The 24,208-nt window shown below is 33.7% G+C and overlaps 1 protein-coding gene across 2 annotated transcripts in view; it reads left to right on the top strand.

Annotated features, from left to right (window-relative positions):
* PPP4R2 (protein phosphatase 4 regulatory subunit 2) overlaps nt 1–23,954 on the top strand; it is a 47,862-nt gene extending 23,908 nt beyond the window's left edge. The window contains exons 3-11 of one of the 2 annotated variants that reach the window (XM_057706196.1): nt 8,847–9,017; nt 10,092–10,128; nt 12,053–12,102; nt 17,943–18,036; nt 19,572–19,609; nt 20,467–20,541; nt 20,796–20,939; nt 21,654–21,943; nt 22,200–23,954. In XM_057706196.1, the coding sequence (XP_057562179.1) occupies nt 8,847–9,017; nt 10,092–10,128; nt 12,053–12,102; nt 17,943–18,036; nt 19,572–19,609; nt 20,467–20,541; nt 20,796–20,939; nt 21,654–21,943; nt 22,200–22,510 (1,210 nt within the window). In that variant the 3' untranslated portion in view covers nt 22,511–23,954. The remainder of the gene's footprint in view (nt 1–8,846; nt 9,018–10,091; nt 10,129–12,052; nt 12,103–17,942; nt 18,037–19,571; nt 19,610–20,466; nt 20,542–20,795; nt 20,940–21,653; nt 21,944–22,199) is intronic. The other variant, XM_057706197.1, reaches the window with a different exon arrangement.
* Nucleotides 23,955–24,208: the final 254 nt, after the last annotated feature.

The following is a 24,208-nucleotide window of genomic DNA, read 5'->3' as shown; positions in this document are numbered from 1 at the left end:
GCTTTGGCTAGTATTTGGCCATTTTAACAATATTTTTTCATTCCATGAGCATGGAATATCTTTGCATTTATTTGTGTCTTTGGTTTCTTTCATCATTGTCTCTTTTTTTTTTTACTTATTTTTTTATTGGCTGTGTTGCGTCTTCATTGCCGCACACAGGCTTTGTCTAGTTGTGGTGAGCAGGGGCTATCTTCATTTTGGTGTGTGGGCTCCTCATTGCGGTGGCTTCTCGTGGAGCAGGGCCTAGGAGTGTGGACTTCAGTAGTTGTGTCACATGGGCTCACTAGGTGTGGCTCACGGGCTCTAGAGTGCAGGCTCAGTAGTTGTGGTGCATGGGCTTAGTTGCTCCATGGCATGTGGTATCTGCCTGGGGCAGGGGCAGGGCTTGAACCTGTGTCCCCTGCATTGGCAGGTGGATTCTCAACCACTGCGCTGCCTAGGAAGTCCCATCATTGTCTTAAAATTTGCAGTATACCTATCTTTTACCTCCTTCGTTAAATTCATTCCTAAGTATGTTACTCTTTTTGATGCTGTTGTAAATGGGATCGTTTTCTTATTTTCTCTTTCCAATAGTGAAGTATTAGTGTGTAGAAACATGCTTGACTTTCGTATCTTGATTTTGTATCCAATTTTACTGAATTCATTTATTTTTGGTTGTGTCTTTGGAGTTTTCTATATATAATATAATGTTACCTGCAAATAGAGATAGTTTTACTCTTCCTTTCTGACTTGGTTGCCTTTTATTTCTTTTTCTTGCCTGATTGCTCTGGATAGGACTATGTTGAGTAAAACTGGTGGGAGTGCACATTCTTGTCTTGTTCTTGATCTTTGAGGAAGAGCTTTCAGCTTTTCACCACTGATTGTGATATTAGCTGTGGGCTTGTCAGTTACATGTTTTAAAAACATTTCCATTAAGAAAAAATTTCCAGTTAATCTGTTTCATCATATGTAGATGGAGATTCTCAGGAACTGTTATCCATCTCAGTTGTGTGTTTGTTTTTCACATGTTCAGACAGTTTTTGGACCAGAGTACAAGTTGTTCTCTCAGTAGATACTATGCTTTTAATGATTGTTATTTTTTCTTTGTTTTGAGAGTATGTAGATATAGAAAAATGCTTTTTAAGTAATTATATATTTATTAGTAATTGTAAGATAGCAAACTCTGGGTCATACGTCAAAACACGAATAAAAATAATCTGTAAATGGAATAGCACAAATTCCACACTATAAAAAGTCAGTATTGCAAACACTGTAAAGATGCTTTGAGCTTCACCTTCAAACTCTGAAAGGATTCTCCAAGGTGAAACCTGTGTACTAAAGTGTACAGTAATCTACCACCACTGCTGTGTCAACTAATTTTATATTTCAGTAACAAATTATAAAGCTACTTATGTATGTTCATTTCAGTCTCCTTAAAAAACTGAGTATTTATTGCTTCCTTTGCTTTGCACCCCATGAGCTGTTCTCGGGGTCCAGGTGGAAGTGCTTTTTGCTGTTGTTTTGTTGGTTTTTTCCTTCACTTTTCTCACTGAACAAAAGACTATACCCGGGAAAAAAATATTCTAGATCATATGCCCAAGGCACATTTTCCTGTACGACTAGAAGTGATCCATGAGATAGATTTTAATGCTAATGAGTGTTTATTTTTTGAATGAATCATGTGTATTTTAGAATTTCTTCTCTGTCTGTTGAAATATATATGTATGCATATTCATGCTGTTTTGTTCTTCAAATTTTTTGAGAGTTTGGTATTGCACCTGTGATTTTCCCAGCTTTACTGTTTTTCAGGAACCAGTGTAATTGTCAACAAAAGGGATTGTGTATTGCAATGCTTTTCAACTGGAGGCAAGCCCCCCGCCCCCCCCACCTTTAAGTCCTATAATTTTACACTTCCTTTTCCCGTACTCTGTTCATGCTTTTAAGGTTTACCTTAAGGTCCCCCTTTGTCCTGAAGCCTTTTCTTGATGGCTCTGAACCTACATTTCATGTCTCCTTTTTCTTGGTTCTATTATACCATGACTAAAATCTTTGCATGTGATAACTTATGCTATTTGTTTATTGTCTATATATCTTGTTTTTCACACTAATTTTGCTAAGGATCAGTGTCTTACATTGTTTCTGGGCTTTTTAACTGCTATTGACCCTGAAGTTACATTGTGAGTTGGTAGAATGAGAAAAGGGCCTAAGGCCTACCTAGGCTCTGGCAAATGTGGTGAAAGAATGGACTCATTTCTTTTGATGGCCGTTTGGCATTGGTATCAAATGGATTATGGAGGAAGTGCTAGCATCAGTGGTGAATGAGGTGAGAAGAGTGACTCTAGTAGCAGGGAGGAGTGTAGATCGACCACAGCCATTAAACTAGTCCTATTTAAAAAACCTAGTACCCTCTGAATTCTAAATTAGCTGTCTTCAGCCTGAGTCATACTGTTAGGAGATCTATCTTTGGTTCATTTTTGTTTGGTTCAACTGTCTATGTGGAAGGGAACGGTCCATGTTGATACATTAATAAATTTGAGAAAGATTTTCAAAAAAGGGTTAAAGGTTAGCTAAGAATTAAGCATAAATCAAGCTAACCAGAACACACGATATCTTGAACTTTCTGTTTTAATTGGTAGGGAGAGATGGGTGAGCAGAGGAAAGTAACTTGAATCTTTAGACATGTTAGAATCCTTATAAGAATATACAAGTTGCCAAAGAAGAAACCCAAGTTTACACTGAGGTATTATCTGAACGTTGATGTTAACCTGTTGAAGCTTTCTTTTCCATCTGATTGGATCCTTAGTGTGTATAGTTAACATTAGATATTTAGCACTCTTAATTTGAAAACTTAACTTTTATTGGCAGATACTTTCCCTTCAGAATTTGTGTCATAATTTTATTGCTTTGGAACAGGTACCATTCCATCTTCAGATATGAATTTCTAAACAAGGAAATGTATGGGATTTCAAAGATAATTTCAAAATAGGAACAATTAGATAAGTATTTTAGTGTCACTTCAACATTTATGTGAAAACAATTTTTATTTTTGCAGCAGTTGGTACAAAATGAGAATGCAAGAGTTGTGTTTATAGTTGTGTTACATAGTAATTTTACTTTTTCCGTAATTCCATGAGAGTAAGAAAAAGACAATTTTAAAGGCGTGGAGTAGGCAGTGTTTTTTAACTGGGGATAGTTTTTGTCTCCCAGGAAACATTTGGTAATGTTTATAGACATTTATCATTGTCAAAATTTGGGGGACAGTTGAAGGTTGGGCGCTACTGACTTCTAGTGGATAGAGGTCAGGGATGCTGCTCACCAATCTAGAATTCACAGGACATCCCCCTTTGACAAAGAATTATCAAGCTCACAATGTCACTGGTGCCAAAATTGAGGATACCATAGGATGAGGGATTGCACAGGACTTATACAAACCAAAAAGAAATGTCTTGTGGCCAGTAAATATAGGTAAAAACACTCAGTTTCACTAGCAATGAATGAAAGGCAAATTAAAGTGTTTTTCTACTATTAAATGTGAGTTTTGAAAGCATGTAATACTGGAATGAAATAGGTGTTTCTATATTGATAGCACTATAAAGTGGTATAGCATTTCCGAGGGGCTTTTGAAAATACATTTCATAACTTTTGACTCGGTAATTCCACTTACAGGTGTCTATCCTAAGGTAATAAACAGATGCCTGCAAAGTTTATCATCAGGATATTAAACACAGTTATTTTTATTGTAATGAGCTGGAAGCAAACCGAAATTCTGTTTTTAAAATGGAAGTTATTAAATAATAATGGTACCACCCTGTGTGATATATACTAAAAATCTTACTTTCAGAGACTACTTGTCCCATGACAATACCCACAGTTAATGAGGTGGGGAAGCAAAGGGTTATTAATGTAGGGTGCCCAATATAAATAAATAAGTAAATATTAGTGAAAAGTCCACTAAAATGTACTTTAGTAATGATTACTGGGCACATTATGGACAATTTTCATTTTGTTTCTATGTTTTGTAATTTTTTCCACAGACTATCTTATATAATCAGAAAAGGGGGTAATCGGACATCTTTAAATTTTTTAACTCTAGTAAAATTTGGTAGTAGCACCGTCCTTTCTCAGACTGTTTACTGAAAAATCTGTCCTTTCCCATATACTAAGTTTCCATTTATGTATGGGTCTGTTTCTTGGCTGCCTGTTGCACTGACATATTTTAATGTTTGCTCAATTAATTGATAAAATATAATCTATATTATAAGGGTATAATTATGCAAAAGGAATGTTCTCTTGATTGGGGCCCCATTGGTAGAGGTTTTCTGAGCTAGTAATTTGTATTTTAAAGTTAGTTCTTGAAAGTGTTGTCAAGATTTTGTGTAAGCAGTAGTATTCTTATTTTTGCCCATCTTTCACTCACGTAATTCAATATTCAGATTAAATTTCCTTGTCTTTGTTTGCTTCAATCAGATAGTTCCAACTGAATTCTGACACTTTAGGTCTCCTGATTCAAAGCCTGTAACCTTGTGTCAATGATCAGCCCCATTAAATTTCTTTTTGTTTTCGTTCGTTCATTTTTTCCATATTCTCTGTTTACAAAAGGTACAGTATCTGCTGTCCCCTGGAGATAGTGAGGGCTGTCTTGTGTTCTTTCTGCGTTAGCTTCCCACACAGATTTTGTGTGAAAAGCATTCAGGTTAAGTAGGGCGCAATCTTAATAGAATTTGGAACTGTAAGAGGCAACAAGTTAAGATGTGGCTACTGGCCACTAAAATGTTCTAGAACTAGCTGGGAAATAAGAGATGGATTTTCTGCCCTTGAGCCTCTGAAAAATACCTTTAACTGGAGAATTGTGAGGGAAACATATTTGTTTTTAGTACTTGTGAGCTCCTATGGAGGAAAAAGGTCGGTGTGGTATTTGGAAGGAGGATATATTTATTAGTGATATGAGTTGTTTTGCCTTTCTAGAAGAGAAACTGCATTAAGGGAAAAATGGAAGGAAAAGAGAAAAAAAGGAAGTGAAGGGAGGTGAAGTTACTTAAAAAAGTTAATGGGTAATGAATTTCAGTAAATTCTTGAGGTAATTTTAGGAAAGTAGATTTAAATTCTGAGTATTTTATTTTCAGAGGAAATTTTTATGTGGTGGAGTTGATTCTAAATTTGAAAACGTTTATGTTTTGTGAGCATCTGTTTAGATTTTATTTTCATTTGAAAAATAAAGGTTTTTTGTTTTTCTTTTCTAGTTTCTTGTCCTATAAGTACATTTCTAAGAAAATTATTTTTGTTGCCAAATTTTTAGTTGATTTATTCATGGCGTGTTTTTATGCTCAAATTACATAATTTTCAGGAAAGCATTTTCTGCTTTTGTTTTTATCAGATTTATAATTGTGTTGCATCAAAAAGTGTTATCTTTCGAGAGAGTAGCACAGACATATATATACTACCAAGTGTAAAATAGTCAGTGGGAAGTTGTTGTATAACAAAGGGAGTCCAACTCGAGGATGGAAGATGCCTTAGAGGACTGGGGCGGGGAGGGTGGGGGGGACTCGAGGTGGGGGGAGTCAAGGGAGGGAGGGAATACGGGGATATGTGTATAAAAACAGATGATTGAACCTGGTGTACCCCCAAAAAAATAAAAAAAAATAAAAATAAAAAAGTGTTATCTTTCACATTTTATAGAAGCAGTTTTTCAATTATATATGGCACAGTAATTTGAGTTAGATCTATTGGATCTGATTTAGAGTAACTCTGCTTGATACATTTGAAACTTCAAATATAAATTGTACATAATTCATTTCATGGGACTTAATTGCTGTCTGACCTGGAGGTAGTGACCTAGAGTTGTCGAAGCTCCCCATAGTTTGCTTCACCTGGTCCCCATCACTTGTCTCACTGTTCCCATTAATGTATTGTTGTCGTTTGGATGTCATGGGTGGATTTTCAAGCAGTTAATGGAAAGATTGGTTTAAAAAAACCCTGTGTATTTGGAAATTCTAATTCATGAAAGTTTATGACTTAATGGTTGATTATTAAAACTACAGAAAGAATTCTTAATTTAAGAAATGAAATTTCCTATTTCAGTAACCTCCCCTGGTGTGTTTAAGTATTAGTTAAATGCCTGTAGGGAGTCTAGTGCAACTTAAAGATAAATTTTAGTAACTATTGACAATTGTGTACTACTCAGAAATTAATATTAGGTATGTCAGAAATCATAATGTGCTGCCTCTGATCGTTAAACCTCAAGTTCCCCTTCCCAAGAAAGACTAGGCAAAGGAGGGAAAACATAATCATGCAAATAGCTTTAAGTGATCGCCCTCACCAGATTTACAAAATAATAGTCATAAAATTTACCTACCATATAAGTCACTCGTTTAACAGAGTTAGTTGTCAGGTCACACGTGAACTCTGTTTAACTTTTTGAGGAACTGCTAAGCCAAACTATTTTCCAAAATGGCTGCACCAGGCGTCCCCAACCCCCAGGCTGTGGACAGGTCTTGTGTTCAAGATTAATCATTGTTTTAGTATGTGTCAGAATTTTCTTCCTCTTTAAGGCTATATCCCATTGTACATATATATGTGTATATACATATATATATATATGTGTATATACACACACTATGTTTTGTTTCTCTCTTCATCTGCTGATGGACATTTGGGTAATTTCTGCCCATTGTGTATAAGTGAGTTTCATATGATTTTCTGTTTTCACCTCTTTTGGGTGTCCCGAAATGGAATTGCTGGATGGTTCTTTGAGTGTTTTGAGGAACCACCGCACTACTTTCCACAGTGACCCAACCGTTTTACATTTCCCACAAGCAATGCCACATGGGTTTCAGTTTCTCTACATACTTGCCAGGCAGTAGTTGTTATTTTTTGTGTGGGGTAGTGTTTTGTTTTGGTTTGGTTTTTTTGGGTAACAATTTATCTAATGGATGTGGAGTTCTGTCTTATTGTGATTTTGATATTCATTTCCCTGATGATTAGTGATGTTGAGCATCTTTCCATTTGCCTGTTGGCCATTTGTATATCCTTAAAGAAATGACTATTCATGTACTTCGCCCATTTTAAAATAAAGTTGTTTTCTTTTTGCTGTTGAGTTGTGGGAGTTCTTTATATGTCCTAGATATTAACACTGTATCAGATAGATGATTTGCAAGTAGTTTCTCCCATTCTCTGGGTTGCCTTTTCACTCTCTGCTGATTGTGTCCTTTGATAGCAAGTTTTTGATTCTGATGCAGTTCAGTTTGTTTCTTTTGTTGCCTGTACACTTTTGGGGGAGGGTGGGGGGGGGTCACAGTAACTTCTATATGAACAGTGGTAGGTTTTGAAATGTCTTAGGAATGTATTAGGGCCCTTTCAAGCTCACAATGAAGAATAAACATTTTCTATTTAAATTTTTTATTTTGAAGTTGAAAGTTTATCAATGGCCATGAATATTTCAGTTGGTTTTCTTGAAGTGATAGACTCAGTCATTTTTGAGAAAATGTCTACCAATTTCTTTTGATCTGAATAAGCATTATTTGTATGACAGTCCTTTCAAGTAAAAATGGCTATGTAAAATAGCTCATTCAACTGGCAGCAGTATTTCACTTTTCGTTACTTGAGACGGTCCATTGTATTTTGCTATGCAACAGAAGTCCTTTATGTATATATACTTCTCAGCTTGTTACACGGGGTATTAAAAAGCTGTGTGTGTATTCAAAGGTTGAAATTTAATTAAGTTAGTAAATTTGTTTTAAACTTTCCAGTGAAGCAGGTTTTCGTTTTGTTTTGTTTGTAAGCTGTGCGTTTGGAGGTAACGAGCGCTGCTGGAATAGTTTGGTAGTGCTGTCTTGGTTTGTGCTCGTGTCTTCCATTTTACCCGCTGCTGCTTCTGCACGTTCTGTCATTTCAAAGGCAGCTCGGTGAAAAAGTCAGCTCTATTCTTATGAAAATAACTTTAACCTCTTGGGCCACACTTTGAGAACTGCTGCCTTAGTTTGTAGGGTTGCTGGATGGGATGGAAGAGTGATTGCAGACTAGTAGTCTTAATCTTTCTTAAGTCGTCTCCTGTGTAAGAGGATGAATGCTGCCACTAACGGTTATAGTGTTTGGAGGAATGGTTGGCATTCCTGACTCTTGCATCTCCTAGAATTTAGGCTATTCAGGCAGGTATCATCACAAAGTTTCCTTATTATATTAGTGGTAAAATGTGAGGGGACAGGGATAAAAAGATGTTCTTTAAGTTCATGAACAGATGTGAAGAGTACTCAACGATATTAGGTGTTTTTTACTTTGCAAGGTACATCTTGGATAGAACCCATGTTATATACCTTTTAAATGACAAAATAGTAAAAATTTTGGTTGAAAGCAAAAGACAAAGGAGAAATTGATTTTGCTACGTAACAGATACAAGACAAGAAACATCTACTAGTCTATATAAGCATTATACCTTGGATGTTAAAAACTTAGGGTGTGAAGTCATTCTGATTTATCCACTTAAAATTATAAAAGTAAGGTTAGGCCAGCTTTTAATTATTTTAAACAGGGGCAGTAACACCTCCCCAGTTAGGTTTCTTATGAGGGATAGAGTCAAAACAAAATAATGTTTTTAAAATGGGACTTAGACAATAAGCTTTTAGCCAGAAGTAGTTAATTTTAAAGATTTTAATCTCATTTAGGTTTTGTTTGGGTCGGGAGGTTGGGAGAATGGGATGGAATCAAGTTGGATCAGGTGTGGTGCAGGATACTGAATAAAGACATTCTGACAACTCCTTTTTCACATCTTAATTTTGTTAGCATTAGTGTCATGGTAAATTCTGCATTTGGGCTTTTTGTTCAAGAATTGTGATGCTACATGGTATTATATTTTTTTAATTTTTTGCTTATAGGATTCAGTGGTCCCAATTTAAAGGCTATTTTATTTTCAAACTGGAGAAAGTGATGGATGATTTCAGAACTTCAGCTCCTGAACCAAGAGGTCCTCCCAACCCTAATGTCGAATATATTCCTTTTGATGAAATGAAGGAAAGGATACTGAAAATTGTCACTGGATTTAATGGGTATGCATTTAATTCTACTTTAAAGGTTTAATTTTTAGCAGAACATTATAGATTTTTCTCTACGTTTTGATGTGTCTGATAACTGATTAGCCATTAGAATAAGTTCTATGTCTCACTATATATGTATATAGTAGTTATTGATTTCTAGCTTACAAGCATTGGAAATATTGACAGCTTAAAAAAAAACTTGAACTACCTTTATGTGGTTCAGTGGCATGTAGACTTTAAATGTGTATGACAGCAGAAACATCAAACATTTTAAAGTTTTTTCTTTCCATTTTATATTTGATATTATAAATCTTTATTCTTTGTCTAGAACCTATCACTGAGATAAGTAACATTTCTTTTAAAATGAAAAATAGCAATTTATGAAAGGATTCTACTTAGTGACTTTTTATTTAAAAACATTTTTTGAGTCCCTCTTTTCCCTCCAGTAAGTAACTATTTTAGCTCTTTGTAGAACATTGCACTGAAAACTTGCTCTCCACTATAATGAAGCTGACCTTTAAATTGTGTGTCATACTCTGTTATTTTAAATACTTTCTTTGTATTTTTGGGTTCCCTTTATTGAAGGGAAGAAGTATTTTTGAAGTTGAATTGTTCAGTATTTAAATTGGCATTAACAGTTTGAAGTGTGGGGTGACAATACCTAATTTAATGAATTGTATGTTAACCATGGTATGTTAACCATGAATTCATATTTAGGGGCAGTTTTTATTTGATGGGCTTTCATTTGTGAGTATTTTTAGGTAGCATAAACGGTCTGATTTTTTTTTCCTTTAGGTACTTAATCACATGGGATTTGCAACAAGAAGTATAATTCACTTAACCCTTTATTATATGTCATGTTCCCTGCTTAACAGTTTGGCTTAAAATATCAAATTCTTAAGCTTTGGGTTTAGGTATGTTGCCAAAATACTTTTCTTTTGGGAGAAATTAAAGCTTTCTTATTGAGCTGCCCTTGGGGATTTGGGATTGGAGGGAGACTTATTTTCACTGTGTACCCTGTTGTACTGTTGAAACTTATTTAGCTGTATGCATAGATTTACTTACCAATACTCATTTTTTTTAAAGCGCATACCAAGATGAAGCCACATGCTATGTATTACAAGTATGTTACCTAAGATTTACTATTGAACTGAATGGGGTTAAGAATACTTCTTGGGGGTTTTTTATAAGTAGTGCAGAGGTGGATAGATAGTACTTAGACAGTATGGTAACTCATCTTTTATTTGTGAATGTGAAGCTACTTGTAATTTTGAATTAGTAATATCATTTTCACTTCTTTAAAATTAAATTGGACAAAATACAGATATGTAGGTATTAATCTAAATATTTGTAATTTCTTAATGTTAAATAGGTAATTGACCTACCTCTGAAAATGATTTGAACAGTCATTAAATGCCTAAGCATATATAATCATTGCTTTTAAAATATTTTTCATCTTTGAACCATAAATATTTTGAATTTATATTTTTTTTACTTTGATTTTTCAGAATGGTGGTTTATGAATTATTTTTCTTAATCAGGAAGAATCCAGGTCTTAGTCAATGAGACATTAATATTTTTCGTTTTAAATTTAGCCATTTTTGTATGTATCATAATATATTAATACATGGTACATTGAAACATGTCTGTGATATTTTTCAGTTTTACTTTTGTGTTTGAATATGCATAGCTTAGTTGTTGCTTTTAAGAAATTTTCTGCTAAGAGTGGTGGGTAGAAGTAGCATTTTGTTCTTTTTCAGGTAGTTTGAGAGTTTGTCCTTGCCAGTGTACCTCTCCTGCTGTTTGTAATAGATCATCTTTTAAATTATAAAAGTGACATGTGTATTCATAGTTTTAGTTTTAAAAAGATCTCCAGTTGCCCTAGGAATATAGAAGGAAAAGAAAGTAGGATCATGTTATATGCTAGTTGTATTTTACTTTCAGAAGAGCTTTGAAATCTTTGTATAGTACATTTACAGCTGTGTCTTCTGTTTATTTTAAATGGTTGCGTTATTTTTTGTTACATGAATAGCTTATATAGTTTATTTTCTCTCTTCCCATGTGTAGTGGGCATTTCCTTTTTTGACTGTAACAGGTGGTGCTTGTAGTGAGCCTCCTTATACATACCTTTTTGGGTTGATGAATATCATATGTTGAATGTAGGTATAGATTTATTGTTGCTTTTTTTTAATTTGTAGAAAAGGAGTTGCTAGGTCATAGTGTGTGCACAGTTGAAATTTTTATTAATATTACCAAATTGACCTCACAGAATGTTTTCGTTTATGCTTCTGTGTTTATATAAATTAGTTTATTTCTTCAGTATTTTTGTGGGTATGTATGTGAATTTGTGTCACTTTGATTGCAAGTGAAATTGAATACTCATGCCCATAATAACGCTTATGAACTGTGGTTTCGTATCTTTTTTTGTTGTTGTTATTCTTATCTTTTGGTGATTGTCTTATTGGTAAGTTCATTTTGTTGTTTTTGTTTTTAATTAGTGAAAGGTCTGTATTAAATGCTTCAAAATATTTTGGCATGGGGACTTCCCTGGCAGTCCAGTGATTAAGACTCTGTGCTCCCACTGCAGAGGTCACAGGTTCAATCCCTGTTTGGGGAACTAAGATCCCTCCTGCCACGCGGTGTGGCGCATATATATATATATATATATATACACACACACACATGAAAAGATTATCCAGTTTTTAAATTAGTATTATCAGTATATAAATTTTCACTCTTTAAAGCGGAAATTGTCCATTCACTTGTTTGCTTGATTTCCTGAACTGTAAGATTCTGGACACCAGAGGAGACTCTCTTTTCCATACAAGGCCTAGAACAGTGAATGCCTGAACATAGTAGGTTTTCAAACCAACAGATATTGAATGAGTGAGTAAAAGGAATAAAAGCATGTTTCTGTATCTATATTTTGTTTAATGGTTCATGGTAGATAGAATTACATAGTTGAATGCTTAAAGTTCTTTTTAAAAAAATTTTAGTTATATTTTCTTGTCCTTTTAAAATTACTTTTGAACTTTAAAATTTTATAGGAGAAGATGGATTATAGCTACTCTCCAGAACTGAAGTTACAGTTTCTTAGGTGAGAAACACCAAAAACTAAAAATTAATGAAATTAGAAACTTTAATGAATGGTCAGTTAAAAGACATTTGTTGCCTTTTTATGCCCTCTCCATGGGATTATAATGAACAAGAGCTTACTCAAAGCTTATGGGCTTACTCAAACTGGGGCCATTTATGGAAGTCCTCTTCCTATTATAGATACCATGCATATAATTTAGAACCTGCTCATAGCTAGTAGTTCATTCCTGTAATGGTTCACAGAGAGAGATTTCCAGAAGTAGAGAGAATATAACTTACATTCCTAGAAGTTTTTTAAACATCATTTTATAGCCTCCTAATTATTGAAATGGAAGAAAATGAATGTAAATTAATTACTTAAGTCTTCGTCCATCTTTGACAGACTGTTAGACCTAAGACCTCTCTAAATAAGTTTCACTTACTGTGGGTAGTTGACTAAAACGGCATGGCTGTGTATTTACTAGGCAAAGTACACAACCATTTGATACCTAAAATCTTCATTACATCATCTCTAAGATTTCTGTTGCAACTGAGGAGTGCATGCATATCTTTGGCCTGATAGTCTGACCATAGAATTTCTTCTCTAAAGTTATTTCAGTGTACATAATTAACTAGATTTTGCTTAATCCTAAAAACTTTCACATGATTGTTTTATATGCATGTGTGCACAAACACAGGTATCTTTTATAAGTTTCTACACCTGAGATTTTGTCTTTTCATACTTTTTTTTTTAAAGGTTCATAAACAAGGTTTGTAATACTTTTAAATCAGAATTGTAGATATAAAACATTTACTCCTTTTTTGAATGGGTTCCAGCCTTTTGCTACTTTGTTCTTTTACTCCTTTTACCTATTTTATTGCTTGCTGGCATTTCTGCTCCTCTGCTGGGAAAAAGAGTTGTTGCATTTTTTTTTTTGTTAATTATTTGTGTCAGTATTTGTGAAGCATATTGAATCTTTTAGCTGATTGATTTCTTTTTTATCTACTCCCTTTCTTAACATATAACTAGTTAAGAATCAGTATTATTTAGTAACCTTCCCTCCTTACTCTCCTTCCCGCCTTGCCTTGTTGTGATGTTCTCTCTAATAAAATTTTCTAATTGAAAGAGAGGAAATCGCAGAAACCTAATTAATTTTTCTTAACATTTTTATTTGATGCAAGTAAAATAATTCAGGCACTGTAGAAGATTATTAACTTGATTTAGTGTTGATAATTGCTATAAATTTGTTTTGGGGTGGGGAATGGTATAGATACTAGTTTATGGTTATTTACCGTTATTTTAAGAGGCTAATTTTTCATTTTCCTAATTTTTTATACTTGCCATTTTACAGTGCTGTTTTCAATAAATCTCAATTACTAACATTTGATTTTAGGTGTAAAATATATACATATAAATATTTATGAAGTGTATATTTATATAGATGTTAAATAAAGCCTCCAGAAAGAGCATATTGCTTTAAGTAAGATAGTATCACAAGAGTCCAGTGGTGATTTCTGACTTCCGTAGGACTTCAGGGTAAGCAAAACTTAACCCATTTAACCTTTGATATCTAAGAGATGTTTAATTTCCACTTCGATAGTTCAGGTCAGATCTAAATAATTCTCTTAACTAAGACAAAGTATAAATGTGGTCATTAATAGAAAATAAAGACATGGTAAAAATCACATATTTATGCATAATACTAAAGTGATTGGCTGGTTTAGCATATTTTTGTTAGGATGTCTGATTTTATGATTATCTCTAGCCTTTTACTTTAATGGGCTCTGTGTTTTATACTCATTTATCTTTTTATGAGGAACATTGCTTATATAACGGAGGTAAGATACAGGTTATCTGACTTTTTAAAAATCTTAGACTGTGAATGAAATGTGCATTCTTTTTTTCTGGATGCCTTCTTTGCAACTGAATACCTTGGCACGTATGCGGAATATTGCCACATCTTGATGATCAAACCTTTAAACAGATTAGGATAAATTAAAAACAATGTAAATTTTAGTCAGTTAGAGTCTTTCTCAGGTTAAAATACAAGATAGGAAATTCTACCTTTAGGGCTTAGTGTTAGTGTTTAAAATTTCTAATTTATGCTTAGATGTCTTTCTCTGATGTTCAGCAGCTTTCTCTGATGTTCAGCAGCTTTCTTGGTAATTAAATTCCCATAGCTTTTAGGTATATAAGACTTGATTTTTTTTTTTTTTTTTGAAGTGAGTAGATGGGGACAGATTGCAGTGAAATTCAGATGTATAAGTAATGTAAAATGTGTGATCCTATTTCATGAGGGTTAGTTACTTTCTTTGGAATTAAAAAGAATATTTTTAAAAACATTTGATGCCTTGTTTCACTGTAGTTGATCTTTGGAGGGTTTGTGCCTTCTTACAATCTACATTAAATGTCTGATGGGATCAGGATGAGGATAGGAACTAAGATTTATTGAGCAATTTAAAATATTTCAGGCCCTTTTCAGGCCCTAAGTGATTTATATGCGTGATGTCGTATTCAGTGCTTATGATAATCATACAAAAAGTACACTTTCAGAATCCCTATTAAGTTTTTTTTTTTAACGAATTGTTTCTTTTTTTTCAATGTTTATTTCTTTATTGGCTGCGTTGGGTCCTCATTGCTGCATGTAGGTTTTCTCTAGTTGTGGAGAGTGGGGGCTACTCTTCGTTGCAGTGCGAAGGCTTCTCGGTGTGTTGGCTTCTCTTGTTGCGGAGCACAGGCTGTAGGCCGCAGGCTTCAGTAGTCGTGGCGCATGGGCTTAGTTGCTCCGAGGAATGTGGGGTCTTCCCAGCCCAGGGATTGAACCCGTGTCCCCTGCATTGGCAGGTGGATTCTTAACCACTGTGCCACCAGGGAAGTTCCCTACTAAGTTTTATTGGATACTGTAGATATACTTTTTTTCGGTTTGCTTAATAAAATGCAAACTAGTTATATTCTTAAAAATTTTTTTTCTTTCAGTTCTTTATATAATCTTAGTTTTCATCTTACGGTTTGGGCAAATAAGGTAGTATATTAGTAATACATTGCAGAATAAACTGACTGCATTTTATTTTATATAACCCCAAATATTTTTCTACTAAATGATTTTACAGTGCACCTTTGCTAATGAACATCCTTCCCTATTCTCCCAATTTCGAGTTTCTGGTTCATTTTTTTCTTTGAGAGTTAGTAGCATGCATTTTTGCTCTTTTTTTCTTAGCACGTGCCTTGATTTAGCTAGTGATATTTATTGGGATAAATGTTAATATTTTCAGGAGTTAGAACTATCTTGTATGCTTATGTGTAACAGAAAGCAGAACTTTCATGTAGTTTTACCAGGCGTTCATTTTGGATTTATCAATATCTGGTTTATTCTTATACCTCCTTTTAAAGATGCACCTCAAATTAAGTGTTCCCGTGTTTATGCTCAATTCCCCGGCATAGTTTATTCTTTCTCCATAGCACTGTATACACAATTTCCGTAGTATTTATTTTTGTAAATTTTTTTTATTTTAATTGTTTGTTACATGTCTGTTAGGTCTGCTATTGAGTAAATATTTCTAGCTTTATAGTAGGCTCTCATGTTTACTTAAAAGGCTAAAAACTGCAAACTTTATGAAGAGACCTACAATGCAGTTGTCAAAATTATAATATTGTTTCCAGTAGATACTTTGATTTATAAGAAGTGTTTGTATTTTAAGCCTGTTCACTTGAGGAAGAGTTGTATAACATTTTAGTGCCATCTATTGGACACTTGGTAAAATGACTTTAAAAGCTTCTGAAAATGTCTAAGAATTGTAAACTCATTTTGTCATAGGCTGACATCGTTATGCAAACATAATACATTTTTCCTCATAAAGCATTATTAATACTCACCCACACATGCAGTGTTAATAATTGACTACCATTTTACCTACCTTCCTAGAGAAAAGTAGCCAAAACGTTAAGTGTAAAAGCGTTGTTAAGTAGAAATTTGGAAGATACTCATCTTTTAAAGTTAATTTTAATTTAAGAGAACATATTAGTATTGGTGTGTGAAAGAAATTTAGGTGAAGGAATAGACATAACTAGACAATATCTGTTTAAGTATTTGTTCTTAACACCATTCATAACATTGGGTGCTATTTTGCTTATTTTTGAAAAATATAAAAACTCTGTTTTAATTACAGTATCACTCTGAGATCATTAATGAGGGAACAGCATTGGGAAGTGTGTGTGTGTTTAGGATTTGGAAAGTGGTGAACTTGGGCTGAGGTGCAGGTGTACCACTAATACTCTGGAATCCATGATGGTACTGCATTTCAGATATATATGTATATAAATAAATTGTATATCGAGTGTCATGTTTGTGAAGAGGTCCTGCCCTTAAGAAGCTTTCAGTCAAATATGAGAAAATACACAATTTGGAAAAACAGAGACACTTAGTTTTGATGGTGTACTTTACTCTCAATTTTGAAAAGTAAGAAAAAATATTACTCTTTTCTCAGAGACCCGAAGAGCTTTCCCATAGCAGTCATGATGAATATTGGAAGTTGTTCTGTATTTCTATCTGCTTCTGAATATTTGTGATATCAGATACGCATTTCACCTTTTAGTTAGTGCTCAGTCTTTTGGCAGAATGATAGTTTTCTGACTTTTAGGCGTTGATGCTACTTGAGAGAAGGTTGATTTTTGGTCTCTCAAATAACTAAAATGTTTGTTTTCATGTGAATAATATTTATTTTATACCTTTTCAAAATTTGTCATAGGTCTTATATTGAATTTTTAAAAGAACATAAGAATAGTGTTGATACTAAGAATACGAGAACTAAACATCATTTGTCCAACTAGAAAATAATAGTTTATGATTTTATATATGTGTGGTGTAATGGAAGGGAGAACATAGAATTTGAAGTTAGACTGGGTTTGAGACCTGCGCTGTTAATCCTAGCTGCCTTGCATTGTGAGGGAGAGAGAATTTTGTGTCCAACTGCCTGTAAACAGAAAGCTTGTGAATAATAACTCTTAATTTGAGGCTTTGTAATTGTCTTTATAACGAGAATAAATAGATGTGTGTGGCAGATAACTGAAGTCTGATGTTTACGTTTACACTTTTTAACTACATTTGTCATATCTCTGCTCAGGTGTTTGCTGTTTATATTGTAATTCTCAGGAATGCTAATAGTGTGTGAGAGAAAAACTACTGTTTATAAAATGATTTTAGGTCCAATTTATGTCTCAGTTTTGTATTTTCTATAATCAAGTGAAAATTTGATTGTGGTTGAAGTATTTGGTAAAGTTAACAGTAAGGTACCTACCAAAATATAGAGTGTATTTGTATGTATTTTAAGTTTGAGGAAACATGTAGGTTGTACATAAAATTTTAGTTACGGAGCAGTACTATATTTATAATACTTTTTCATTGGAATCACTTGTTTTATTCTATCTGATAACAAATCATTTGTAGTTTTGTTTGAACATTGTAAAAAAAAAAACTGTAAAAGAATACTTGAGAAAGTTTCTGTATTTAAATAAACTCACACTTGATTATTATTTGTTGCCTCTCTTGAAAACTTAAAATTGAATTATCAGAATTAAGAATGTTGAAATTTTTTCTGTTTTGAAGCTTTCTGTTAATTTTGGACGTACTTTTTTTTAATTGCTTTTTAAGGCGAGGGAGGGAACATTGTTTTCTTTTTAATAAGAGAACAGGTGTGTTTATTGTCTTGCCTATTTTTAAGTGACTCATCCGTTCATTTGTAGCATTTTCTTTTGTAGCTTAACACAGGGGTGACTAGATAAAGCTTGAAATAGCAAGAGTAATAATGTTCCTAATTTTGTTAATAATTAATGACCTCAAACTATAAAATTATATTCTTTTGCAGTATACCTTTTACTATTCAGCGACTATGTGAATTGCTAACAGATCCAAGGAGAAACTATACAGGAACAGACAAATTTCTCAGAGGAGTAGAAAAGGTATTTATTTTCTTATTGAAATTACATTAAACTGTAGCATAATAGATTTCAGAAAAGAACTCTTGAGTAGGCTCTGTTTCAGGCACCTTTTCTTGAAATAGGTTTTTCAGCCTACGTGAAGTTTTTCCCAAATTGTTTTTCAAATTGTGTTCTAAATTTCAGAGAAAGATTTATCAGGACAGAGGCAGAGGAATGCTTGAGATCAGTTAAGCTTGGGAAGAGCAGTTTATTATTGTCTTGTGGAAATTCTTAGTATACCTCAACATATTAACAGCTCTGAGAAGTTCTATAATTGATGTTTTAGTATTAGAGGATTTTGTAAACTTGTTTATCCAGAGAATTCATTTCTTTAGTTCTTCAGAGGTACACAACTTAGAAAATCGCTGATACAAAGCATTTATATTAGATATGGAAAAAGATATATGTCATATTTAAGAATGAGAGAAGCATTAGGTTTTTAGTGGGTGAGGGGTTGTTAAAGGGGCAGGGCATTCTGGAGAAAAGGAGACAGTCTGAGAGACAAGGACATCAAAATGTTTGAGGGACTGAAAAGCAAGACACTGACTTGTCTGGAGTGAAGAATGCATGAAGGAGCCCCATGGGAACCAAGACTGTGGACCAGTGGTTGGTTTTGCTAAAACCATTGGTTTTAGTGGTTGATCCTAAAGCATAGTCTTGTGTTCATTTTAAGGTTCCTTGGAGCAGGAATCCAAAATCATTACCTAGTCATTTACAGTAGATCTTAGGGCCTTAGTGGATTAATGTGTTTTGTTGAGCTTCTATACCTTCAATTTAATAAGATTCCTGAAAGGCAAGAAACTGAGATGGTTCTTCAGTACTTGTTTTCAGTTCAGAGACTTTCAACAATTATACTTAGGCAATCTTTGGATAATGAGGCAGTGTCACAGTAGTCATATTTGTGTGACCGTGGACTAGGTACATAACCTAAATCTCAGTTTCCTCATCTGTAAAGTGTGGGTCATAATAAGGCTGTGAGGAGGATTAAATGTAAAGCCTTATTACTTTTGCTCAGCAAACTTTCAATGAATGTTGACTATTAATAAAGTTATTGTTACCAGGAAGATTATATTTTAAAAAGGATTTGAGTCTCTTTCCTTGAGGTGTATCATGCTACACGTCAAGCTTTTGATTGGGTACTGCTTTCCAGGGAGATTCATGATAGTAGGCCTAAATACTTCAGGCTCTAAATATCTTGGTGTGATTTTATCTAAAAGAAGAGAGCATGGTTCTGTTCTGTTATGTATAGACATAATGCCAGGGCTGCACAGTAACTAGAGTAGAATAAAAACAGAGAGAGACTGGCAGAAAACAGTTTAGTAGGATGTTAGATTCTGGTCTTTTGCTATCGTTTTTGTTTGATTAGAGGTTTTTATTTTTAGCCATTTCTTTTATTAGTAAAAGTGTAATAAATAGAAACCCAATACCAGGATGATTTTGAGAAATTAAGAGCAGATAATTAAGCTTTATGTTGTAGTACTTTTCCTCGTATTAATCACCAATTTTTGTTATTGCAGAATGTGATGGTTGTTAGCTGTGTCTATCCTTCTTCAGAGTAAGTATAGAGATTTTTCTTTTTATCATATATTATATCCTAATTATTAAATCATTTCTGATATATTAGTGTTAAAAATAGGTTGCATTTTATTTGTAATTAAGCATGATAACATTTATAAATACTTACGAAACTACCACCAGTCCTCAAAGTAGAATATTACCAATAATACTACCCAAATGTTTTTCCAGTGAAAAGATTTGTATTAAAAAGGTTAATGATTTACTACAATCCTAACATTGTTGGATTTGTATACTGTCTGGACCCTGGGATCCCATCCGAGACAGGGCATTTATTTCTAGGACATAATTCTTAGGTTTCTAATAGCTACGTGATCACAGCGCTCTTCATGATTCAAAGTTATTTCCAGTTGTTAAGATTTATATAGTAAATTAAGGTAGCAGTTTAGGGCACCACTGGTGTTTTATTATGAGTGGATATCCCGGGATTACAGGAGGTTTAGCAGTGTCCATGGCTTTCACTGAATGCCAATAGTGTCCTCCCACTTCCCCTGAAAAATTTTTGTTTTTAGACATTGCTAAATGTCCTCTGGGGATGAGGAGTGAGGGAAGGGGGGTTGTAGGAAGATGTTGCCCCCGCTGAGAAATATTGGTTTAATGGTTAAAATAGCTGATTTCATAGAACAATAGTGGTGAATTTGTTTTAGAGTTCTTGAAGAATATACCTGTATGTTAAATAAGATTCTAAGATAATCCCATAGTTATACTGTTTCTCTTAGAATTCTTTCATTTGGTTCCGTGACAGTGAGATCTTACAAAAGATCTTTTAGACCCATGATTCTCATCAAAATTAAAGAACTAAACTATCCATAAAAGTGTTTTTTACTTTTCTCCTAGGAAGAACAATTCCAATAGTTTAAATCGAATGAATGGTGTTATGTTTCCTGGAAATTCACCAAGTTACACTGAGAGGTGAGATTATTGATTTTTATCATTCAGAGAGCTGCGGTTTCTTAATTTTGGGTAGGAAATTCAGTATGCCTTTTTAAAATTGGGAATTGTATGGTGGGTATAGGATATACCAAACAGAATTAGATAATTTTGTAACCCATGGTTCTTAAAGTCAAAATTACAGAAAATATTTCTGTGATGTGTCCATAAACAAACCTTGGGAAGGATGACTTTTTATAAAAATGGGAGAATGATGTTGATTTATCTTACCGTAGGTCTAACATAAATGGACCTGGAACACCCAGGCCACTTAATCGACCGAAGGTTTCTTTGTCGGTCCCCATGACAACAAATGGCTTGCCTGAGAGCACAGACAGCAAAGAGTCAAACTTAAAGCAAAATGAGGACAAAAATCACAGGTTTGTATGTGATTTATATTTAAAAACAAAAAATGTTTTTTAAAAAATTAAAATTTATTGATGATTTTTCAGCAGTCATTATTGTTTACAATATACTGTTGTTTTAAGCGGTAGAAAAGTTTTTAATGCAGTTTAGAGGAGCTGTGGCTTTTTGCAGCCTTAGCGCGTGCTGACAGTGGGCAGAGAAAAGACCTAAAACTGCTAATTTGGGAAGATTCTATTTATAATAGGGTGGTAAGAAATTGGTCATGATGCACTTCTCTACATTTTGAAAGTTACTCAAAAAGAGAATATATTTGTAAATGAGTTGAAATTTTGTGAATCATTTCTCATTGCAGATCATGAAAGGAAAACTTTTTATTTATATCCCATCCCAAATTTTCTACATCACGTTAAGGGAAAGTAGGCTGAAGGAGTGAGAGGAATGAAAGAGTATGCCCCTGTGGAAAACTTGTAGTTTTATTATAGGAGGACATTTAACTTACTGGACAATTGAACAGATAGGTCATGTAATTTATTGACTAGTTCCTAGCGGGAGATATTTATTAAGCGGTTTAGGTGTCCTCGAAATTATTCTTTTGTGTTTTTCTTTGCCCAGATGTTACAATTTAACTTTGAGACTGAAATAGAGTTAAACATTATTAGATCTTAGAAATGAGAATGTAGAAGATGAAAAAAGTCTTATTAACGACACTTTAAAAAAAATATTTACAGTGACTCTTCGGCGTCTGAATCGGAAGGTTCCTCAGTGAGCCCTATAAAAAATAAGCATCCAGATGAAGACACTGTGGAAGCTGAGGGGCATGAGGTAAAAAGACTCAGGTTTGATAAAGAAAGTGAAGTCAGAGAGACGGCCAGTCAAACATCTTCCAGTGAAATTTCTTCAGTTATGGTAGAAGAAACAGAAGCTCCATCTTCATCTCAGAATAAAGAGAAAGAGAGTAGTTGTACCAGGCAGCACTGTACAGAAGAGGATGAAGAAGAGGATGAAGAGGAAGAAGAAGGTATTTAGAGACCATCTGTAAAAGGGTGGAGTAAGGAGATCCTCAAATTCTTGTACTTCATTTTTTTGCGTGAAAGAATTTAACATAATGGAACTCCTTATAATGCTGATGTTGGGTTTTTCTCCCACCTGTATGTAGTTGCTGCTGAGTTTCAGGGGATATGATTTGAACTGTAGAATATCAGAATTCATGAAACTTAACTGTGGAGGTATTTTGAAAATCAAATTTAACTACAACAACATTTGCTTATTTTTAGAGTCTTTTATGACATCAAGAGAAATGATCCCAGAAAGAAAAAATCAAGAATCTGATGATGCCTTAACTGTGAATGAAGAGACTTCTGAGGAAACTAATCAAATGGAGGAATCTGATCTGACTCAAGTTGAGAGAGGTTTACATTCTGAAGGTAGTGAAAATACAGGCCCTGTAAGTAGTGGTTCCCATTGCCATGAAACAGAAGAATTAGTAGGATCCAATTCCAGTAAAACTGGAGAGATTCTGTCAGAATCATCCATGGAAAATGACGAAGCCACAGAAGTCACAGATGAACCAATGGAACAAGACTAACTATTTAGAAATATTTAGATGCAGTATTTTACATACAGTTCTGGTTTTACACTGTATAAAACTTTTATGTAATAAAGTGGACCTTTAGTTTTACAAGAGAAGCAGGTTGTAAAATAAAGTACTTTATGGGATAAATTCTGAAAGAGTTGTACATGTAAGAACTGTGAATATCAGCTCCTCTGGGTCCTGCTTACCGCTGACTTTTTTTTGGTCTGGTCAAATCAGTGGTTTGTGTATAGATTTTTTTTTTTTTTTTAATTTAGAATTAAAAATTTTAAACTGGAAGATAATTATAATTTTGGAAACTTTTTTGGAGATTATCACATTTAGTTTATACATATGCAGGAAAGCTTTTTGTCTTGTCTCTTTCTGACAGCTCTAGCAGCTTTCATATTTTGGTCGTAGTTTCAACATTTTAACATGTGAATTGTAGGGTTTCATGCTGGTTTCCAGATTTTATTGTTTGACTATGTACAATGGAACTTTAAGTCATATATACATATATATATTATTCTAAGGGGGGAAATGTTATATTTTTCTGTTTCTATAAGAGATGAATACAGTGGATACTTTTTCTATTGGTAATGATTGAGTTCACCTCTTTCAGAAGACCGTTTCTTTCTCTTCTGAGTAATTCAAATAAAATCTGGCCCTTGTGAAACCCTGGAAATCTTAAGTCTGTTGAAATACCAGGTTTAACACATTCCAAGAGATCTGTTCAAACTAAAATTCTTTTGTATACTTCTGAGGTGCCTGAGAAGAAGACTTCATTATTTATGAGAAAATGTGCTTTATATCTTGGAAATTGTGTTCAAACATTAGCTTCCTATTTTGTAGAATGAATGCTTATAAAGCTGACATGAGACCATCTCAGAAGAACCAGGCAGGTTCCTTTACCTTTTGCTTGCTTTTCTGAACATTGTGAATATTACACATTTCTTTCTAAATTATTCTAGAGTATACAGATGTCAATGGTATGAAACACCACTGTACTGGAAGAATTAATATATTACTGTAGTAATGTACCGGAGCTGCGTGACTGAAGCTTTAGAGGTGCATAGAAACCACCGTAATTTGTATGACATTTTGAAGTGAATTAAATATTTTTGAACATGCTTCTTCGACAGCCAGTGTTATATTTTTCAGATCAACACAAAGCACAATGGTTACTCTAAACTCAATATTTTCAAATTCACATATTTAAAGTCATGCAAACTGCAGTTTCCCTGTCTAAATTACTGGCTGCCAAATTTATACCTGTTTCTTCAGCTGTACCTTTTGATATTTAGAATTTTTAAATTTCTGTAAAGTAGATTTTGTAGAATGTAATGTGTTCACTGCCTTTGTGAAGCGGTATATAATTGTATAATTTCTGTGTGTAAACTGAATGCTTGGGCTTTCAATACAGTATTCATATAAAGCAATAAATATTAATGTTATGAAATATTCGAGTACATTTTTATCAAAATATATAAGAATCCCTTTTTTAATTTCAGATACCTGAAGTACACAGATGAACTTATAAAACTGATGCAAACATTTTCTGACACTGTATCATATGCTCTGGGGTGATTTGGGCGGCAACCACAAGTTTTGCATTTTGACTACTTCAATTGCTATTACTAAAAATACCAAAATGAGTTGGCTCCGTTTATGTCTATAGGGTATTATACTACTGACTGACTTGACTGTCAGGTT

The sequence above is a fragment of the Hippopotamus amphibius genome, chromosome 13 (assembly GCF_030028045.1).
Source record: "Hippopotamus amphibius kiboko isolate mHipAmp2 chromosome 13, mHipAmp2.hap2, whole genome shotgun sequence".
NCBI lineage: Eukaryota > Metazoa > Chordata > Mammalia > Artiodactyla > Hippopotamidae > Hippopotamus > Hippopotamus amphibius.
This window is presented reverse-complemented; position numbering and strand designations above follow the sequence as displayed.